The sequence below is a fragment of the Teleopsis dalmanni genome, chromosome 1 (assembly GCF_002237135.1).
Source record: "Teleopsis dalmanni isolate 2A chromosome 1, ASM223713v2, whole genome shotgun sequence".
Taxonomy (NCBI): domain Eukaryota; kingdom Metazoa; phylum Arthropoda; class Insecta; order Diptera; family Diopsidae; genus Teleopsis; species Teleopsis dalmanni.
The window spans coordinates 67,458,184-67,482,480 of record NC_051846.1 but is presented as its reverse complement, the minus strand read 5'-3'; the positions used below and the strand labels follow the sequence as shown (position 1 = coordinate 67,482,480).

The window sequence follows — 24,297 nt, the reverse complement described above, 5'->3', positions numbered from 1 at the left end:
TTCACCAATTATTTGCATAACACCTAACCATATGCCCAAATCTTCAGAGCCACAGAATTTATTCCTCTAATACCCCAGCTTATTCGCTTGCATTTGAAATTCTTGTAATACCTTCTGCTCAAAAAGTATTTTGTTGTTTGTTAACTACTCATTAAGTAATAGACCTTATTCAAAAAAATTTTTTTTGTTATGTTGGTACACCCTTTCTTGACATATGGCACAAATTTGAGCGCCATCTGTCAATTAGTTTGTTTACAGCAGCTGTTAATGTGAGACTATCTCAAGTGCATTTAGCGATTTTTACTATGGAAAATTCTTGTTGTACGCGACTTTTTAACCACTATCAACGGCACCACCATCAACGCTTAGGCACTATATTCGCCAAATCTGGAGCCGTGTGATTTTTTTCTGTTCCCGAAACTCAAATTGCCTCTTCGTGGTAAGCGTTTCGATTGAATCGGTAAAAGAGAATTCACTGAATGAACTAAAATCCATACCTTCACGGGCCTACGAAAAGTGTACGGAAGATTGGGTTAAACGTTGGCATATGTGTATCGCTTCAGAAGGTGCATATTTTGATAAAATAAATTTGGGATAAAATTTAAATTTGTGTGTTTTGTTTACAAAAATCCGAGTACTTTTTGAGCAAAAGATAGGGTCTTTCAAATATTCACCTTTCCAATATTCCATATTAAGAATTAAAATTATTAATTATTTTTTTAAATAATTTGAAATTAAAAAGTGTAAAAACACAACAGCAAAACTTTATCATTAATATTGAAGGAGTAGTTTAAAATAAATTTGAGGTACTTTATCTTAAGCGCAACCTTCTTAGCGCTCCACCTTTTGTTTATGTTTATAAAAATGTTTTAAATAAATTTAAAATACTTAAACTAAAGCAGAACCTACTTAAGGCTACGGCTTATAGATCATCGAAGTGTTAAACGAATTCGTGTTTTATCTTCTTTGTCAATATCCATCTTTAGCTTGTACAAGATTAAAAATTTTTGAGCCTCTTTGTTTTTACTGCTCTGACAGAATTGTCATTCCTTAAAATTAGGGACTAAGCCAAGTTTAGAATAAGAGTAAACTTCAACTTTCAGTAGTATCTGTGGGAAGTGTTGTCACAAGTTCTTCTTTTGGGTTCTTCGGGTAAGCGCTAATACATGGTTCTACAATAAACAATTATTTCAGCTAAAGTGGGCTTTGGTGTACAAAACTACTACTCTAATTCAACATGGTTTTTTTTGTATATAATGTAAAACTAAAAATACCAAATGTTGCATTAAAACCAGCTTAATTTAAAACAGAAGCTCATATTATAAATACATTAGGTAATGTTCTAGTGTTATTCAAGCTTAGAGTTCGTCAATTTGCTATTCTTGTTTTATCAAGAAATTTGATTCATATACCACAGCTATATGTAAATGCAATTAAATATTACAGTTATCGTTGTCAAACTTCAGTGGAATTTTAATCAATTTTTTTTATTATTTCTTATTATTATTTTTTATTATTGTTATTTATTATTATTATTATTTATTATTATTACTATTTATTATTATTATTATTTATTATTATTATTATTTATTATTATTACTATTTATTATTGTTATATATTATTATTTATTATTATTATTATTTATTATTATATATTATTATTTTCATTATTATTATTATTATTATTTTTATTTAGTTGTAAGGATGGAAATTTACACTAAATTTCCACCTACATAAACGCTACATAAACATGCACTAAAAACAATAACAACACGAACTAAAACACATCAACACAACACAGTTTTTTATAAAACGACACACTTTTTATATGGTTATGTTCAAACTTGGAAAAAGTAGACTCACTGGTAATAAATGTTGCAAATATCTGGAATTAAATAGATTAATTAATATTTAAAATATTTAGTCACAACCATTTACCAAAACCCAAACCGCTTACAAGCCTTAATAACATCTCAAACTAAGCTGAAATAATATTAAAATGAAATATAAAAATATAATTAAATAAATTAATAATAAACTCATCTTATTTATTTGTTAATTATATTTCTTGTTTTTATGTTGTAAATATTCATCAAATATTTGCACTTTTAATATTTCATTTATCGTAACAAACAAAGAGTAAATAAAAAAAACCACCACCGACCGAATGTAGTTTTAAAACACGTTTTGTAAGAATCAAACAAAGCAGCGTTAACATAAGAAAACAACAAAAATATTCGCCGTAAGAGAAGCTTAAAGAGAAGATAAATACCCAAGCTGAGTACCGCACAAAACATGAAATAGAACATCAGAACGGCAAGAATAAACAAGAATTACGTGAGATCAGCTGTAAATAAAATGATACGCTACACAAAAGCTCGGTCGAGTGTGTATATAAGACGTGCATTTTACTTATGCGAACACTTTGGTTTATAATTTCAAAGGCACATACACCTTGGAAGACCAAGTCAACTAAGCTCTAGAGGCACAAAGGCATAATAACTATTAGGACACGACAGGTGGTTTAACGTCGACTGGGTCCAAAATAGTTAATAAAATTAAAATACATAAGGATATTTTATATGAAAAAAATATCGAATCAAGGTATAATAACTATTAGGACACGACAGGTGGTTTAACGTCGACTGGGTCCAAAATAGTTAATAAAATTAAAATACATAAGGATATTTTATATGAAAAAAATATCGAATCAAGGTATAATAACTATTAGGACACGACAGGTGGTTTAACGTCGACTGGGTCCAAAATAGTTAATAAAATTAAAATACATAAGGATATTTTATATGAAAAAAATATCAAAATCAAAACATAATAATTATTAAGACACGACAGGTGGTTTAACGTCGACTGTGTCCAAAATAATTGCTAAAATCAAAATATATAAGGATATTTTATATAAAAAAATATCTTTCGGAAGGAATAATTACTAGATAATTATTAAGACACGACAGGTGGTATCACGTCGACTGTGTCCAAAGTAATTCTCTGTGATACACAAAGGAGACTGACTATAACGAAAATCTCCAAACGAAGGCATAATTGTACTTGAATACGACCGGAGGTCTCACACCAACAATAAGGTCAGAAGAATACAAAATCAGGGGCTTGAAGAAGGAAGATCTATCAAAAATATTCAAGGACTGACACTTCTCCAAGAATATCTTTATTTAATTATTAAATTTTTATCCTTTTGAAAAAAAACTACATATTTAAATGTTGTATATATATACATATATATTTATTTTATTTTTTTTTTTTCTGTGGAACAAAGTTAATTTGTTTTACTATACTAAATAAATATTTAAAATTTATGAACTCTGAATAAAGTATTAAGTAAATAAAGAAATTGAAATAAAATCACAGCGCTTTGAATATTTTGGTCACAATCTATAAATTTATTGTGACGACTTTGGTGAGACTGAGCATACCTCAGCAAATAGGCAACGACTGAGAGAAAGGGTCGTTACATAGTGTTGTTATTTTTTCTTTTTATTATTATTATTACACAAAACCAATTAAATATTACAGTTGTTGTCGTCAGACTTCAGTAGAGTTTTAATCAATTTTTTTTATTATTTGTTTTTATTACTTCTTATTGTTATTATTATTACTCTAAATCAAATAAATATTGCAGTTCTCGTTTTCAGACTTCAGTACAATTATAATCAATTTTTTTTTATTATTTCCTATTATTATTATTATTATTATTATTACACAAAAATGATTTGTTTTCATATACATTAAACTATGTAGTAGTATTTTTCATTGCTCAAGATATTTTTAAATCTTTTCAAAATAATAAATATATATGTATATAGTAGTAAATGTTTTCTTTTCTCTTCCATTGCAGTTAAAATCAAAAAGTCTCACGCATTTAGATGGCCTCGAATCCATGATTGCATGCCATCAAGGTACCGAAGCTGGAAAATCAAACGTAAGTGTTGTTAAATTTGAATGAAACTGTAGAATGAATACACCTAAAAAAGAGTTCTTTTACGGCACTTATATCTATTAAAGTGCTAACAAATCTAGCAATTTAGCATTTTAGCAATTTAGCAATTTTTTGTGCATAGCCGTTATTGTCAAAGTAGTGCACAAGCATGTAAGGCAATGCCACACAGTGCGTATGAGTGATATTGATAGCAATGCATGGCATTCAGACACTCAATTAAAAAAACTGTTAATAACACTGAATTGATTTTATTTTCTGTTTTTCTTTTTTTCTTTTTTAAGTGCATGCAAACACGTATTTATCGCTTTATGTAATTTGTTTGTTTGTATTGATGTCGATGTCGATGTCGATGTTTTTGTGACAAGCCTGATGGGCTAATTGGCAACAGCGAATACAGGGATGTTACGCGTTAAAAATGTGAAAAAAAAAAATTACTATTACTTATTTTCTTATTCTCTTGAGTTTTGTTCAATTTTCCTACATTGAGGAAAAAATATGGCAAATGCAATTGTCAGCGAGCTTTAATGATAACTCAATGTCGTTCAGAAATTGAAAATTGTTGTTGTGTACTTGGTAGTTGTGTTGTTGTTGTTGTATGGACTCATAATGGAAAAAAACACTTTTTCAGCTACTGCTTTTGTCATTTGATTTATTGCATTTTCTCTTATTGTTTCCGAAGTCGAACTAAAGATTAATAAAATTCTTTGGGTTTTTTTAGCACAAGTCAAAAAAGTTTTTAGTGAAATTTATCTATCAAAATTTTACTAATTACTTTTTAATTTAATTTTTGTTTCTTTAATAGCATCAAAAAATTAAAAATATGTTTTTAAATTTATGCATTTTATTTATTTATAGTTCTATTTCTTTTATAAACATTAATAGCTTTTCTATATACTTATACTTCTATATACTAAATATAAAAATATATTAATGACACTCTGCACTAAAATTGATTCTCTATGCTGCTGTTTATTATATACACATTCTTCTTCACCTTTTTCTGCATTAATATCAAAAACCAAAAAAAAAAATATTACGAATTTAGTTGGAATCACCTGCTTTAACACAAGATATTACTGTTTCACCGCTCTTATCACAACCACAGCGCAAACAACAATCGAAACAACCACAGCAACAGTTGTTCGCTCAAACCCATCATAGCACTTCCCAGCAACGTCTAGCACAGCCACCACCTACCATATATACTCAAGCTCCACAACAACCCGCCACAAAATCTTCACCCGTAGCGCTTTCGCCTACAACAACGATCACAACTTCATGTTGTAATAATAAAATTTGTTGTTTGGGCGGAGGAGGCAATAGTAGTGCAACTGTTGGCGGAGAAAGTAGTATAAATACTTCTCATCATAATGTGAAACATCAATTTCAGAGTGGAAGTTCCAATGAAACTGCAACTAGCATTCAGCATTCTCTAACACCTGCTTTAACCGGTTTTAATAACACCACAACCACTTCTATTGCAAATAATAATTCGTTTAACCATGGCATGGGTTTTCCCGGTACAAATTATAAGAAGAAATCATCTTTTATGCAACGTAAGAAACCTCTACTGACACGCAGTGAGGTGAGTTTCCCTATGATTGTAGTTGTGTAGTGCGCGTAATTGTGGTGAATACCAATTCAATTGCTTTGATTTTTATTTTTACCCATCAAGCAATGTCAAATATTTCAAATCCTTTTTATATTATTTATGCCCACTTTTTTATTATTATTCTATTAATTTATTAAATGAAAAATTTAATATTATGTTTCCACGTAACCTTCTTAACCACTTATTTGTTAATAACCTATTTAAATATTATATGATTGTATCGGTGATGGAAACTCACGTTTACAGTTAATATGAAAAAAAAATTTTTAATAAATATTTTTAATAAATATTTTATTTTAACCTGAAATTTTATTTTAAACTATATGATTTTTTAATAAAACTGTATGTACTATATATAATATAGTATAATAGTCAAGTACAACTTTGAGTTAGTTGGCTAATGAACACTGACTCTGAGCTTCAAATTCGACAGGACATGGGTTCAACCCTTAGTATTAACCATCTCAAAAAAATTATTGACAAATAATTAAATATAAGAAATAATTTCAACACAGATGATGGGTATTTGGCAATACTCGACGCAGCTGTATGGTCAACCAGAAATTTAATTAATTAAAAACATTTTGTTGTTGTGATTCACTACTGTTCGATAAAGACCTATCTATTGCTAGCTATTGTTTATATAAAAGTTTAAGTTCTTTCGTCAAAAGGACATTAAATAAATATGGATTTAATATATAATATAGTACACACACATACACATAGTGAATAAGAAGTACAGGCTCGTTAACTTATTTATTATTATTAGTTTATTGGAAGGATTATAAGTTTGAATAAGAAATACGCTTCTCACATCTACTTCTGTAGCAAATTACTACCACGATTAATATGAATCATGGAACACTCTTTTTTCATAAATAATTTTAGAACTTCTGAGAGTTCTGAAGCCCTACGAATTTCATTGCAGTACTATAGCTGGAGTGTTATTATTTGCATTTCAAAGGGTACGTTCGCCCAATTCAGTGTTACTACCTATCTTTTATTACCACTTGATAGATATAATTGAATGATTAATTGCTTGTTTGTTATTGTATGAATACCTTCATTCGTAAATACTATTTGGTACTGATGCATATTCTTTTAAGCAAAGACGAATAAAGATGGATGCCTTTCTGACAATATTGCTTCTAGTTTTTCACATTTTTTAGCATACATAAGTATTTCTTTTGTGCTGATATTAAGCACCATACTTTACTTTGGTCTTAAAACACGTGTGATAACGCCATTATTCTTTTTTACGATATAGCCTAGAAATTTCTATTAATTTACGCGTTTTATCACCAGGATTTTCCATTAATTTTGATTTTAGTTAACTTAATTTTTAATGTGACTCTGTGGACGTTGCATAATATTAGAAATAGCTCACTTTTTATATTCTTGAGACTATGATTGATTAGACAGATATCGTTCACTAAATCTAATAGAAAATCTAGTCTTTCACTATCGTTCTAAATCTAATTGAATATGAAATGTAAAAATGTAAAGTTTTAATGGGCTCATTTGTTTATTGAAAAGGCTTACATCTTTAATACAATCGTTTTAAAGTGAATTAATATCTTTAGGTACCACTATGCAAGTTAATACATCAAATATCGTCTCTGCGCTGAGCTGTAAGCTGTAAGTCGTAAACAATACTGCTCGTGTCGTTGGATCCCACTTATTAATTATTGCATTCTCTTTAATATTAATACTGCTATAAGTATTCTCTAACTTATTATTATGTATATTGTTTTTGTAATTTTTGCAATTAGATCTAGATCTCCAATATGGAAATTGGAGCTATTAGACCTTTTGTGAAAAATCTTGACAATGCTCACATATTTCGGTGCTTCGATGGTATTAATATGCTATTTAGTTAGATCTGTCTCTGACAATCAAGACCGACTGCAAACAAAACGCATTTTTTTTATTATTCTTGAGTTGGAAGAAGTGAAATATAATCACTGAAACAAAGCGCTAATGTGAAAATCTTCAGAATCAGTTTTAACTTTAAGGAAATCGTTTCATACTTTTAGTCGGCACTTGATTGTTAATTAACATATATTATCTACTCTGCCCTTAATTGGGAGACGGGGGTCTGTACACTTAAAATCAGTCATTTCACCAATGCACTTTTATACTCTATTTAAATTACTACTCCTCACTACTCTATATATTTAATTCCTGTTTATTGAATAAGGTTTTCTTATATTTACTTATACTTTTTATTAAATATTCGCTCTGTTTACTTATATTCAGTAGTTAACTATTCTATCTTCTAGGATAAAAACCTTTAACTGTTGCATTTGCTTTGATTTCATATTTTCATAATCAGATTTCTGTTATCAGTGCTAATTCATTATATGCTTTTATATTTTACATATTAGACTACTTTTATGGTGAAACAATACTTTCTGACATCAAAGATATATCATCAAAGAATTTCGTAAAAATTCAATGCAAAGATATAATTATTGACAACACTTATTTGAAATATTTTTATTCATTCTTCCAAACTATAAAATCGTAATAACTTTTTTTAGGCTTAATTCACATTTTGATTTCTCTGAAATTAAAAAATATAAAATATTCTTATACAATTATTTTAAATATTTTTATTCACTCTTCCAAAATGTAAATTCTTAACAACTTTCTATAAGCATAGTCCACAATTTTATTTTTTTTATAATATTTTATAATATATATATAAAAGAATGTATAATATAAAAGAACGAAACATAATAGTGTTCATCACTATTGAATAAAAACGGCATTAAGAATTTTTTTTATAATTCTTATTTGCGCATCCTTCAAGTATCTTCCCTTAAGCTTTTCTTCTTTAATAGTATTTTTTTCAACAGGAAAAACTGCCATATTTTTTTCTTTATATCCTTTTTCTCTCATTTTGATTTACTATTTGCACCTTTTCCTAGTTTGCCTTTATGAAGTGCAATATTCAATTCATCTTCTTGATTATAAGTCCCATAAGGACCCTCACTGACTTATTTAACTTAATTTCCTTTGGCGTTATTTTTAATGAAGACTTTCTTGCTATTTTAAATTGTTTCAATCTAGCTTGAGATAAAATGACAGATTTATGATTATTGTGCTAATAAAAGCAATCTCATTATTAAGAAATTATAATTATTATTTATAAATCTATTTTGAGCAAATATGCAACTGATGTCATTTCAGAGAAAATGTGCTATATTTAAATTTTGTTGATTAACTTCTTAAAATATATTTGATGAATTGATTGTTTTTCGCAATTTTCCTAAAAATACGACATCTGAATATAAATATCACTTTTAAACTAATTACTGAGTGTTGTCATATAACAATACTTGCAATTTAAAAATAGACTATATATACGAGTATAACAGCACTTAAACGGGTGAACAGTAGTGATAATTAATAAATATTTTACAAGCAAAAACAAGTAGCCTAATTAGAGCAAGTTTATTATCACATTATCTTGAAAAAAAACTTTAATTAAACTTCTAATAAAGGATTGTAGCATTCTGTATGCACAACTAATATAACAGACTAAACTTTACAGAGCCTGATATTAATAAGAATAAAGGAAATTAATGGTTATTATTAATCTTTTCACTCCCTCACCAAACAATATTGATTACATCCTTTCTATTCATAATTTCGAGAGAAAATTCAAAATCGAATTCCAATCTAAAAATATATGACTATCAGGAGGTCCCTCTTTATTGGGGGGTTTAACGTAACAGAGTAAACTTTGCAGAGCCTGATTTTAATAAAAAGTCAAGGAAATTAATGGACATTTTCATTGGTAAAACAAAAAAAAAACGATGGAGTGACCAAAAAGAACAGTTAATAAATAATTATCAGATTGCTGGTTCCAAAATTAAACGTTAGTAATACAAAATCCTTAATCTTTTCAGTCCCACTCTGAACAATATTAACTACATCCCTGATGTTCTCAATTTGGACAGAAAATTCAATATCGACTTCCAATCTAAAGATATATAACTATCAGGAGATCCCTCTATAGAGGAGGATTTAACCATTTAACTGACGAATCTAAAACAAGTACTGGTGTAGTTAGTAGATTTTTCTCAGAAGGACTGAATAAGTCTTCCTTTTATAAGCTTCCAGATCATTGCAGTGTGTTTCCGGCGAAGCCGATTGCCATTAGGAAACTTATCCACTTGTCTGAAAGTGGATGATATATTTTATAGAAATATACTCATACTATCAGACAATCTAGCTGCTTTAAAGCCCTTGAGTTCAATCCAATTTACACATCTCTAAACGAGAAGTCGACGCAATTCAACATTTCTCTAATCTCGGTTCTCGGTTATAGGTATATATTCGGCAATTGCAAAGCAGACGATATAACCAGACGCGGTGCTTCAAGAAATCACTTGGAATACCTAAATAATCTGGGCATATCGTAGACATCATACAAACTGTAACTGAATTCTTTCTGTGCTGAACATTTTAATAAAATATGCTAGAACTCAACGATATATAGGCGTCTGTATGCAATTTGGCCAAGTTCCATTAAAAAGAAATCCAATACTCTCATTGAGATGCCACGTAAAAATATTAGTTTTGTGGTGGGTGTACTCATAGGTCATTGCATATTAGAAAACTATGCTTAAATATTGAATCTCCTTTTCCATTATACCTATCGCAGTTGTGGCGAGGACGATGAAAGTGCCTTTCATCTGTTTGTCTTGTTAAGCACATGCACGACGCCAATTTATTACTCTAGTGACCTCCTTTATGGACGAGCTTGGTCAACTGCAAATCATCCCATTAAATACCTTTTTTAACTTTTGCTGAATCCCTGAGTTTATCTCTTTTACTGTAATATGATGAGCCAACAGCCCTTTGGATCGTTGGTACAACCTAACCCAACTTAAATAAAACACATATAAAAGGTAATTTTTGGTGGATAGTCGTCACATAGCTGACATTAAACTGGTCATAACTTGAGAGATCTTCTGTTTCGAAAGTTGTTGAGTATAATATTGGCAGCCAATTGCCATTAACAAATTCAAGAAAGAAACTGTTCCTTTGCCGCCAATTGCCATAAACAAATTCAAGGAAGAAACTGTCTCTTTGTGCCTTATAATATCATGATGTTTTTTGTCATCGTCTTTTTTAAACCACATATTTTCCAGACACATATTTTTAATTTCACAGCAAAAAAATTGATGAGCGTGAAGCTGCTGCGATTAGACGATTTGTGTCCCACCTCCGTCGTTTTAAAAATACTAAGGTGCTATTACCGTCCAGGCCAAATACCATACCATATAGAACAGTAACTTTTCTATCTTTTGACAGTTACTTGAGAATTTTTACTCTGTCAGATGTCACACTTTTATTGTTTGATAAACATTTATAAAAATGAAACACATCACTAAAGAAAACTCGAAAAAAAATTTTTTAGTATGTTTTCAAAATGTTTTGGATGCTTTGGATGATAATTTTATTCAACATATGTCCTTGAAACAGCAGTACTTCTTCGATATCACAAAATGGATGTACACTTACTTATGATTGTATGCTATACAGTAAAGCTATTCTTCGGTCTATACTTGCATTTCAGCACTATACAATACAGTATAAGTAGTAGGTCGAATATAAAAATGTGGAATAGTGTTATCCGCAACACAACACAAATTTAACTAAGAAAATACCATAATCTTTTTAGAGGACATAGACAGCAGACAGCTAATGTAAAATATCTAAGTTTTTTAAGAGAACTTCCACAAATGGGTTCCGAAGACATGGTTCTTCAAAACTCATTTGTTGTGGAAAATTTTCACAAGATTGTAAGTTACCGATATATGAGCAATTAATAAAAAAAAATAAATAAAAAAAATGTTGCAAAATAGCACTATCATGGCATATTACACTACTGTAAACATTAGAAGTTAGTATATATACTCTATGAACGCTAAGTATTAATTGTCGACCATATTATGGTACCAGTTTAATATAAAATATATGCATTTAACACACATTTATGTTAGGGGTACTCAAATATTGGGTAATTGGATAATCTTGGACTGTTCGTTCAGATTATCCAATCACTATACCTAAACAATAACTCAAAGTATTGAAAAACTGGGGTAAACCACTTCAGAAATGTATGCATTTCATAACCCTACTTTTTTCTTCCTATAATATTTGCATACCTTATGTTGTATGTATTTAAAGTAATTATCATTATATCCTTGTTAGCTGCCACTCACTTGGTGTTTTACTGTGCCAATTTAGCACTAGAAAATGATTGCTTTGACTAATATCTGGCTTGTGATATATTGTGTTGAATCCATTGCAAAAATTGTTTAATTATAATTGAAGAAAAATTGCACGAAAGTATAAGATAATTAGCATTCATAATTAATTATGAGAAAATCCAATTACCATCAAGTAATGACTATATGAAATTATTATCAGCTGAAAAATATTCTATAATAGTTGCATATGTTTATACTAAGACATTTATTATCTGTTCCTATATCTGTACTATATTTAGTTTCTTTTATTACTTGTTATTACTAAAAAAAATGGCTCATAGAACTATATTTAACAAATACAACATACAACAAATGGCAAGAATAGATCAGGAGCAAACCATCGAAATGTGGTAACATAAATTAACCATTAGCACTCAAGAAAGGTGCACAGCTATACTGATACCAAATATAATTATCTAGTTCAAATGAGAATCGACAGACACAAATAACTATCTTACTCAGATGCTGACCGAATATAGATATTTTTGCAAGTACCTGTACCGCATGGAAAAGACGGATCTACCCGACTGCATTTATGGCGATGGACACTGTGAGCACATCTTTTTTACTTTAATAGATGGCTCACATTTAGAGAAGAGATAATAAACAAAATTGAACAAAAAAAATATCGAAAATATAGTGGAAAAGATAAGGGCGAACCCAGAGAACTGGCAAACGATAGAGTCATATGTGATTTAAGTCCTCAAAGCGAAGAAATTAGACCTAGAAAGAAGAATCAGAAATTAGTCTAATAAATTAGAGCCTACTGTAATTATGTGGTATCAAAATAGACTAGTTTAGATATGTGTGTCGGTTTTTAAGTAAATTTGGACCATATGTATCTACCTACTATACTTTTCCTATGCAAAAATTGTCAAAATGCCTTATGGAGTTATAGAATTGAATTATAAGAAACAGACATTTTAACCAAGAACTTTATTTAAAAGTTATTAGAAAAAATAATTATCAAATCTTTTTAAACACATTTATATATTACGTTAATATGTGAAAATTTAAAGTTTTAAAAAGAAATAAATAAAAAGATTAGGCCAACATACAAATCCATTTACTATGTACACTTTTATTTACTCGATAAAAATGTTGATGCAATTTTGCAAGTTTACAAGTTATAATACAAATAATATAATAATATATTAACGATTCTGCCTTTATTTGACTAGTAAGTAAACTAGTTCAATACTTTTGCTTTCACCTACAATCTTCTTATCCTGAGTTAATTGGAATACCGTCGTGCTTAGACAGGTACAGTAGGTGAACTAGTTTAATAACTTTACTATCACCTACAAAGCTACCTATCATATCGGGACATATTTGCGATATCGTCGTACTTGAACAGTTACATTTAAATTTAAGAAACTCTTTATTTGTCATTGAAGATCCTTCATATTACATATCAAATTTTCTTTTATTTGGATGATGAATTTTTAACGTTTAAAATGTTAAGCTACGGAAATTAATCTTCTTCATATATGTTAAAACTCTTGTGACTATTTACTGATGTGTTTCCAATGACGCTATTAGATTAGATTAGATTATGCTGGCAGGCCGAAAAGGCCACGCGTAGACCATTAAGGTCCATTGCGATACCAGATCAGAGTCTTGTTTTAGCGATTGTATGCATCACTTAGGATGCGCGTTTCATTAGCAAAATTTATTAGGATTCCAACAGAAACCTCAGGTATGTACCCAGTCCTGCAAAACTGAAAGCCCCCAAGTCCAATGACGCTATAATTTAGTTAGTTTTTTTCATAGTTTTTTCATGGGTTACTGATTTGTCATACATGTATTCCAAGTATGACAAGTATGGGTATTGTTTTTTATGGTTTAAATTTCAATACGAGACCCGATTATTTTGTCAGCAAACCATTGGTGTCCTTTCAATAAGTATAATATGTTTTATTTCAAGTTACAGGACTGAGTATTTTGAAAAGTTGTTATTGACTTCGTATTGTAAAGATTCTAATCTTGTAATTAATTCGTTATTATTATACTAGATATATGTCTTATTTATCTAACTGAAATTTTAAACTTATCATAAACCAGAAAACTATTTTAATGCACCAAGCTATTTTAGAAACCTTATTATATTTGATAAGATTAAGCATAATTTAACACTTAGAGTTTATTAAAAATGTTTGCTATCCAACATAAGGTAAAAATATTAAATATTTTTTAGTGTCGTATTAAAAAAATAATATCGCTTCCAATATTTCTAACTAAACTCCGGGAACTGATTTCATACTATTCCAAATTAACAAAAAAAATTATTAAAGTTAATAATAAGCAGAAAGTTTTGCGGCATTTTCTGGATTGTGTAGTAAAAATGATAACATTGTGCTCAAAAGCCATTAAGCTTATCGCTTGATAAGAAGTGCTTTTAATGCATGCTTCCTCCTTTAAAAACTGCGCTCGAGCCATAATCGCACAACGTGCAACAATTCCTTTGCACGCAAATCGTGATTGCTTCAAAATGCATAAAAAGCAACTCAAGCAAAAATAACAAACTTTGCTTTTTATTGCAATGGCAACGGCGACTGCAGCGGCAACTGCAGCTGCCACACTTTCCACTAAGTTTCGTTTAACCCTGCAATAGTCGCAGCCAACTGTTAACAAAGGATATAATAAACGGATATACTTTCGAGATACAAAATGAAAAATCACTTCCATATTAAAAATAAAAGAAATACCGAAATAGGACGAACATGCTCGTTCGGAATGACTGAGGGAAGTCATAAAGTAAGTGTCACTGCCGGGCTGCACTAAACCATGGAACTGTGCACTGCTCGAATACACATTTTTCAGCGAAACACTTGCATTCTTCCATATTTCGTGCTATTATTTTACATTAAGACCGAAAAGTTTTCGGAAATTCTCATTTAAAATTCGCGCGCTGTATATTTTTCGATATTTTAAGTTTATGTAGTTTGGCAGCAATTAGGGACAATTACTATGCCAAAAATGAGCGCGATCTGTCAGACAGTTCGTTTACGGCAGCTGTTGAAACCAGTTCACCTCAGTAGTGCGTTGCGAAAAAACAATGGAAAAAAATATTGAACAAAGAGTTTGCATCAAATTTTGTGTTTCGAACGAAATTTCGTGTGCAGAATCGTTGCGAATGCTACAAAAGGCTTATGGGGAATCAGTTTTATCGAAAACTCAAGTTTATGAGTGGTACAAAGCCTTTCAGGACGGTCGTACGACCGTCGAAGACATTTCGCAACGCACTACTGAGGTGAACTGGTTACAACAGCTGCCGTAAACGAACTGTCTGACAGATCGCGCTCATTTTTGGCATAGTAAATAAGGACAGTGCTGCCAAACTACATAAACTTAAAATATCGAAAAATATACAGCGCGCGAATTTTAAATGAGAATTTCCGAAAACTTTTCAGTCTTAATGTACTTCTAGTGATTTTCGTCATAATCATCCGAAGGCGATGTAAAGCCTTTTAAGCAAACATATTAGGGGTTATCATATATGTGGGTGGAATACATTGCGAAAATTGGATGACGGCACCAATCTACAATACTACGCTATGATTTTAACGGTGGCATTGACAATGACAATGGATGAGTAAGCAGGATGCTTAACAAAATTAGGTCAAAGCACATGAACTCAGTTTTAAATAGGAAAAAGAAAAAACATTTTCATAGTTGTGGTTTTTATTGCAATGCACTTAAAAAGTCTTTATCAGACATTATAGTACTCCTAATAATATACAAATTGTTCTCTATATTCATTACGCCATCATTGGAGGAAATAAGCATAAGTATTTTTCAATAATTTATGTAAAAGTTTATCTAATATAAAACAATATATTATACTTAGAATAAAATGCAATTACTATATGAATATATAAAGGATGAAATCTTTTGTCAATGAAATAATTTAATTTAATCCTAAAACATTTCCAAGAAGTATCTCAATACTAGAATTACACGAGAGTTTTGATTATAATTTTAACTGTCATTTCAGATAATTCTTGATTTTGATAGCAAAACAAGTTCTAATCAAGCAGATTTATTTTAACTTGGAGAGCTAACTATTGCACAGTATTGTGCAGTACAAAATTATGTTATTGTGAATAGTTTAAAGGAATGAATGAAATTTTCATACAAAACGAAACAAAACTGTTATTTATCATATGTATATATCATATCAAATGTGCTTAGTATATATTTTGCGAAAGCATATAAAGAGCCTGGACATATGCTAAATCTGACAATCAAATTACAATGATACGTCGCGTCTTCTTGAATCTTCTTGATTCTTCTTCTTGAGTTAGTGCTATTACGCACTTTTACTCCATAATGGCTGGGGGGCTTATCTCTATCCCACACTAGGCTTTAACTAGGCTAAGAAATCATATCATTTATTTGTCTTTTAGTTGAAGACGGACCTTAAATCATTAACGTCGTGTAAATGTTTTTACTTTTTGATTTCAGATGTCAAGTTCAAATTTTTGACAGCTTAAATTACTATTAACGTCTGAATCCAATATAAGGTTTTTTAAATAAACCTCGACTAAGCATGTCTAATGTTAAAACTTAGTGCAAAAAGTTTTCGTTGTAAACAGATTAAAAATGTTTAATTTTAACGCTTCATTTTGTTTGCGTTGTTGCCATCAGCTGTTGTGATCTGATAAAGATTAAAATAACAACATTGACATGCAATATCTTTACGTATATACCTGAATCCCTTTTTGCTAAGCGCAATTCTTATTTAAAATTTTCCCACAATTCTACTTTCATGAGAAATTTTAGTCGTAGTCTTAGTCGCAAGTTCCTCAATGTGCAGAATGTCAGGACGGCGATTATGCCGGCAACGAGTTAGATATCTGATAGATAGACAACAGCTAGTCATGCAGTTTTTCCACATTAGCGTTACAGTAATGAACATAATTACAGATGATGGAACCAATTACAAATGATGGAACTTGTTTTCGAACAAGTTACGAAATATATCTTCCATTATTCAGGAAATGTAATCATCTGCTTTAATGTGCACTTCTTTTGAAACATACAAAGCATCACTATTCACTAAGCATCACTAGTATAAGACCTTTACTTTCCAACATTAAACATGGCTAATTCTGTTTATATTAAAAATATGGTATAACAAAATATATAGATGCATAATTACAGTATTTTATTCATACCAATATATGACATAAAGAAAAAATTGTTGAAAGAATTGTTGAAAAAATTCCATCTTACTCAAAAATTACAAAATTATTTTAAAATTATTCAAATATGAGGTTTATGGAACGATTTGAGATACGTGGTATTATGAAAAAAGTGCTGTAGTAATGCATCAATATTTTTTTATATTTAATTTTATAATTTTTTAAATCAATTAATTTGAGTACAGACTGGAATTCGTGTTACATTAAAAATAGGAAGAACATAAAATTATTCTAATGTAGATCAATTCCGAATTCATCCAAGATTCAAATATATCTATGTCTATTTGCGCCTCTATTTGTGAACCCCTAAAAACACTATCCATTTGGAATTGAAATACAGTCAATCATTTTTAATTGTTTATAAACTTTAGAGAATAGTTAAGAATTTATAATATGAAAATATGATGGGAAGCTTTTTAACAAAATCTATAAACTACTTGATTTTCCTTTTTCTTTCTAAAATTTTTAATAAAAAATTGGTTAAAGTATATTCCATTAAAAATTTATTATTCTATACAAGTATTTTGAAACTATGTTAACAGTCTTAACAAAAACTAAAGTCTCAACTATATATCTAGAATAAATTTTTATTAATATATAATTTTATTCGCTTTTATTTCGACATTATAATATTTATGTATACCAACTTTTTTTTAAATAATTTTTACGATTAAAGATTGTGTTTCCTATCAAAAATGTAGGTTGGAACTTTTTCTAGTATCTATTTTCAGATATATTTATCGTCAAATTAAAATATTATTTATAAACTAAACTGACGTCATAAAATCAAATAAGAAATCCTCATAACATAATATTGTTTTTGTAACACGTAGTGTAATTAAAAAGTACCAAGATTTTTGAAATTGCATTTGCGGTGTCGTATTTATCGAGTAGCGTCTTTTTATGTAATGGTTTACATTGCCAATATCGCAGTTTGTGTTTGCCATGTAAATGACCTAGAAATACTAATATCCAATGAAAGCCATGAAAATTAGAAACCATATAAAATAGATGATTCTTTCTGATCAAAGAAAAAACTGTAAAAACATGTTTCTATTATAAAAAAAAATAAAGAGTGCCGGAGTACATTTATGACGTCATCATGCTCGAACTGCAGTACAGTGTTATTTTTATTATTAAACGTATAAAAAAAATGAAATATTAAAATCAAACGCAAAACATAAAGATCGTTTTAATGTTTCTAAACATATCAAAAATTTATGTATGGGAACAATTAAAAACAAAATAAAATAAAAACGTGTAGAACATTTAACAGAGAAACAATTTCAACAAAAACATAAACAATAACGTGATTTGTATAAAAAATAATGTCATATTCATATGTAGTCTTCCATATTCAACTTAATATGATTCAATAACATTCCTAAACTAGTTTGCCTTCTGCGAGTTTCGATCGCCAACTCCTGTTATATTCATATATTCATATTCAACAGTATGTACGTACTTTTAACATTCTCTAGATTCTAGAGAGTCTAAAAGAGACATTATATTTTTTAAGAACTTAAAAACTAGAAAAAAATCAGATTTTTAATCTTTTGTCGTTACTGAAAGAACAGAAAGCCTTTTCTATTAACACTTAACACTTCTGGACACCTAGATAATAACGTTTTTCGATTAAAGACGCGCGAGTTCCTGACTTTTAAATCAAGATAATGCCTAAAAAAACTTTCGAACAGTTTTTATCAACTGAAAAATGATATCGAATAACTCCATAATTTAAAGGAGCAACTATTTTGAAGAAAATCGAAAAATCATTAAAGATACTTTCTGAAAAAATGATGAATTCTTTTCTTTTATAAACTTACTTTTCCACTTATAATAAACTTACTTGTTTAATTATTATTTTCCATCCTTTTATTGGTTTATCATTTTCACACTTTCTTGAATTTTTGAAAAACCTTTTTCTCTTTACTTTCCAAATTTTTTATGAAATTTTGCTATAAATGTCTCAGACTTATCAACAATTTATTAATGTATTAGGTTTCAAGTTCGGAGTACTTCTCGGTTAGCTTTTATAATGATCAAGGCTGCCAAGATGAAGAGTTCATACCAGCTACCAAAGGAGTAACATTATCGTAAGTCACAAATTTCCAGTCATATGTCATATATATCATTATTCTTGAAATTAAATATTTTTTCAGTGCCGCTTTAACTCAAACTTTAAGGCGAAGGAACCTGAGTTTTTCACAAATAGCCATCACAGACAATACTCAGAGTAGTAATTTTCTAGAAGCTGGTAAATAAAAAATTTAATAATGTTGGGTTTACTATTACTTAAAATTATTATGTTCAGAAAAACCGATATTCTATGCGGGTTCGTCACCCTTTTTAAGTTCTTTAGATGAAAATACAGAGGTTGAGAATTTAGCTGGTCGACATTTAATAATAACTGAACGCGATGGCAGTCGTAAAATGTTACAAAAGGCGGCATCTTTTGTAAGTAAAACAAAACAAAATAAATTGCTTTTATTTTTTAAGTTTAATTTTTATCCATTAATTTCTAGGGTGCACGTACTCGACCACCTCGCTTACTTTCCTCCGCTTCTACAGAAGAAACCACCGATAATTCACAACCTGGCAAACAAATTAAGCAGCGCTGGTCTGGCTTGTTTGGCAGTAAAAATCAACAGCAAAGTCAACTATGTGAGTTACTAAATAATTACGCGAAAAATGGGGTACCACAGAAATCTGCAGCTTTGAATTTTGATCACGCGCATTTCGATGAAGCACTTGAATATTTGGATAACATGCATAAGTCATGGCGAGATTTTGTGGACAGCGAGGCAATGAGTGAAATCGAGACGAGAATACAGACTGCAATTTGGGAATTGGTGACAACAGAAGTATATTACATACACGCGCTGCAAACTGTGACCGATGTAAGTTACTTACCTTTACGAGTACAAATTTTATATTAATGCCAATTATAAAATTACAAATAATTTTATTATATGGAACAATACTTTGCAGCTATTTTTAGCTTGCCTAGAAGCCGTTCAAGAAGAACGTTTGCTGACTGATGTTGATCAGAACCGTTTGTTTTCTAATGTACGCGATATATGTGAGGCTAACTTAAAATTCTGGACGATGTACCTATATCCAATGGTAGCACACAGTGTCACTACACGGAGTCCTTTAAGTATAGCGTTTTTTCATCAAGGTTTTGTGACCTTTGCATCTATCTTTGCACCTTATAAAAAGTACTGTGCTGAGCAGAGTACTTGTCAGTTTTACTGTAAGGAGCTCAATCACACTAATGCACTATTTACCTCTTATTTGGCTTGGTGTGAATCGCAGAAGATGTGTAACCGATTGAGACTGGCCGATATTTTAGTTCGTCCAATGCAACGTTTAACGAAGTATAGTTTACTTCTTACGGCAATAAAAAAAAATATGTCGGACGTTAATGAAATTGAAGCCTTAGATACAATGGTTAGTTCTCATTTTTTTTATTATATGTCAACTACTTACGCTATTTGTATCATAAAATGATCCTTTTTTTTAGATACACACTGTGGAAAATTTCGTTTTTAGTGTGAATAATCACTTAACCACTCGCCAGGAAAGTGAACGGCTGAAAGGTGTTATGGCAAGAATTGAGTCCTATGATGTGGTGGTAAGTCATTATTTGTTTTGTTACAAATCATTATACATTTCATATGATTTTCATTGTTAGGACACTAACAACGAACAATTGGAGAAGATGATTAAACAATATAGTCAAATGTTTGATTTATGCGCTCCAATGAAAGGATGCCCTGCCCACCAAGTTCGTCACCTTTTTATGGAAGGTGATCACAAGTTCAAAGACAATCTCGGCAAAGCCGATGTGCATTGTTTTTTATTGACCGACATGTTACTTGTTTGTAAAACTATAGCGAAAAAAGGGCTTGGTACTTTAAAAATGATAAGACAACCGTACTTAACCGATCGTCTAGTCGTTCAGCATAGCAACAACATTCTTAATTGTGTCTATCTGAATGAATTTCAGGTGGCAGTTACAGCTTTTACACTGCAATGTTCCGAGGCAAAGAATTGGCACGATTCTATATATCGAGCCAAAACGATTTACACAAGACTGAAACAAGGTGCAAATAATTGGGACAGCTTTCGTTTTGGCGGCAGTGGTGCAAGTGGTGGTACCGCTGATTCATTGGGAGTTAAAAAATCTCCTATCAATTCTTCTATATGTAGTCATGTCTCAAGTGCAAATAATAGTCACAGTGGTTCGGTGGAGTGGAATGATTCAAGAAATATTTCAGTGGATTTTGAGAAAACAAATTCACTATCAAGTGATGAAGGCTCAAGCTTATTAGGTGAGTTAATTATTTATTTTTTGTTACTTGGTAAATTAAATAGTTATATGTGTGTAGAGAGTGATTCATATCGATATGCTTTAACATTGTGGAATGATATCTTGGTCCAAGAGAAAGAAATAAAGAAAAATAAAGAAATTGTATGGGTGTTAATCTCTCCGTTTTCTATATCAACTAAGATATAGGATATTAAAGTCTAACCAAACAAAATATTCTGTAAAAAAAATTGAATACCTTAAAAAGAACTCAGCTTATAACCTTACTATTATGCTATCGAATAGTCTCCAATATAATGACTTAAATGAATTTATAATAAAATTAATTTGAAATTTAAATATTAAAATTGATTTTTTTGCAAAAATTTAAAAATTTTTATGGAAAACCTGGTTTAACTCAAAAGTTGTTTCTATTTTTTTCTTACTACTTAGTATCGATATACTTCTATCTTGCAAACGCTTTTTGCTTATGTACAATATTTTAAATGAATCTACCAAAAAAAAAACTCATTTGAAGCAAAGTAACCTACTGTTACTGCAGCTCTGCCTCTAATGGCGTTTCCTACCTCTTCCCTAACCCCTCTTCGCACACAAATGACCTTTGCACCCACATTCTTTATTTTAATAATGCTGCCGATCGCTACATTTTCAACAATGGAAAGCTCTATAGCTCCACTAAAGATCAGATTAAAACCATTTTTGTACGAAATTTAAATGTAATTATTGTTGAGAATATTTCATAAGCATAAAATTTCAGATAATGGTCCTATGAGTTGACCTCCACCCTATACTACGTGTAGGGATATGTAACGTGGATAAATTGCTCAGATAAACTAGACCTATTGGAATCCATTACATTTAGAGTTATTATAAACAGATTCACTACCATGCTTCAGTGGCATAGTCAAAGGGGTTAGAATTGGGGGATACATCCCCCTTGAACAATAAAATACATTATACAAATACAATACATAAAACAAAAAAAATTTAATGAAATACAAAAGTAGTGAAAAAAAAAATAATTTTTTTATATCCGGCTTTTAACACAATTCCTACCAATCCCTATGAAAAGATATAAATCTGTATTATATTTTTACTTTATGTTAGGGTGGAATTAATGGATTGTAAGATTTATTTAGAATTACTCTTTACTTTATGTATATTTATAGACTTCTGATGAGTAGTTCACTTAATAATATTGTTTTCATTAATAAGGTCTACATGGTTTTCCCTTGAAAGGGAAAAATGTGCTTGCTAGCCCACATAAACTGAAAACGCCCACTTCATCTGCAAATACGCTTTCGGTACAACCGATCAATAGTTTAGGCCAAAGTCTACCAAATTTAAATTTACATCACAGTCAAATGTAAGTAATTTTTTTCCATTTAAATATTGTATTTTTGATTATATTAATATTTAAAATTTGTTTTTTTTTTTTAATTTTTACTTTTATTTTAATTTTAAAATAAAATTAAATTATTTTTTTTATTTTTATTAATCTAACTACACTCCATGAAGTAATGTTAAACGTTCTTATAGTAACAACACACTTCTTGTACCTGGCACAACTACGAGTCATTCCGGTATTTTGTTATTATCGCCCAGCCATCGAGGTATATCATACCCACCACCTAGTCCCACAAGGTAAGTTTTAAGCAAATTTATTTTAGTTGATAGATTTAATTAATTTATTTTGTTTTCTTCTTAAAAAATTAATACAAATACAAGTAGAGTACCACTGCGTCGTGGTATGGCTTTCTCCACCTCAACCAAAAATCCACCACTAGTCAAAACACGTAACATCACCTCACAAAACAGCATAAATTGGCATCAAATACCTGCCACGCCCACTCCACTAAGTCCACAATATCAAACAGCGACGAATAATACAAAAGTCACCAATTCATTTGGGGGTCTATCACCAACGACCATACAGTCAACACATATACCAGCATTAAGCAATGAGAGTATCATTTTAGAGAGTCCCGAACATCAACTCCAACAGCAGCAAACAACTCCACCTAAGCAGCTGTCAAACTCCAGTTTGACAGAGAACAGTTCCCAGCTGGTACAGACTAGCAACGAAACTGATGTTTGATATGGAACTGCACTTAAAACAATGGGCAACAAAGCCACCAGAATAACGAACGTGATTGTTTACTACTTTAGTAAAGTAAAATAAATAAGATGAAGGTATATTTTCTATATTTCTATATATGAAAAATGTATACCATACAATAAAAAAAACAATACCAAATTTACACACATTGTCAATTTTCACATAAATTTTGTATGTGAAGTTTTTTTATCAAAGTTGATAAAATATTTTATCAGATCAGTATTTTAGTGAATATGTAATTTGCAGTTACATAAGAAATATTTATAAAAATATTTGTCAAAAACACTTGTTAATATTAAAATTAAAACAAAATATATTTACAAATTTGCTTTCGGGCATTTAACGTTTAAGGGCATAAAAAATCTGAAGACAGTCTTTTAAAATAAAGTTAAAAATCTACACGAAACGCTTCAAATTAGTTTTAAAGATAGTTTCAGCCTTCAGCATGTAAATTTGTATACAATTTAATATTTTAATATTTTAAATCTAAATAATAATTTCAGTTTTTGAGTGTAAATTTTTAAATTAAAAAATTTTAATTTCTTAGTATTTTATTTATTTTTTATAAAATTTTAAACTTTATTTCAATAAAAAATTTTGTTTTACCTCATTTTTAATTGTTTTACTAATTGTTTGTTTATATACTGAGACATTTCACTATGGTAATCTGTGAGCTCATGGATCTGGTGGATTTCACATACGTAAATCCTCAAGAAATAATTGTCTTTATCAATCGCGTAGATTGGTTTTTGAGTTTTGATCT

General features: G+C 29.8%; 1 protein-coding gene across 5 annotated transcripts in view; it reads left to right on the top strand.

Annotated features, from left to right (window-relative positions):
* LOC119672089 overlaps window positions 1-23,783 on the top strand; it is a 224,598-nt gene extending 200,815 nt beyond the window's left edge. For 2 of the 5 annotated variants that reach the window (XM_038083049.1, XM_038083050.1), the window contains exons 3-13: window positions 3,872-3,955; window positions 19,084-19,178; window positions 19,245-19,339; window positions 19,397-19,539; window positions 19,608-19,982; window positions 20,074-20,535; window positions 20,609-20,719; window positions 20,780-21,419; window positions 22,631-22,781; window positions 22,934-23,059; window positions 23,144-23,783. In XM_038083049.1, the coding sequence (XP_037938977.1) occupies window positions 3,872-3,955; window positions 19,084-19,178; window positions 19,245-19,339; window positions 19,397-19,539; window positions 19,608-19,982; window positions 20,074-20,535; window positions 20,609-20,719; window positions 20,780-21,419; window positions 22,631-22,781; window positions 22,934-23,059; window positions 23,144-23,513 (2,652 nt within the window). In that variant the 3' untranslated portion in view covers window positions 23,514-23,783. The remainder of the gene's footprint in view (window positions 1-3,871; window positions 3,956-19,083; window positions 19,179-19,244; window positions 19,340-19,396; window positions 19,540-19,607; window positions 19,983-20,073; window positions 20,536-20,608; window positions 20,720-20,779; window positions 21,420-22,630; window positions 22,782-22,933; window positions 23,060-23,143) is intronic. The other 3 variants (XM_038083052.1, XM_038083051.1, XM_038083053.1) reach the window with 3 other exon arrangements.
* The last annotated feature ends 514 nt before the right edge of the window (window positions 23,784-24,297 follow it).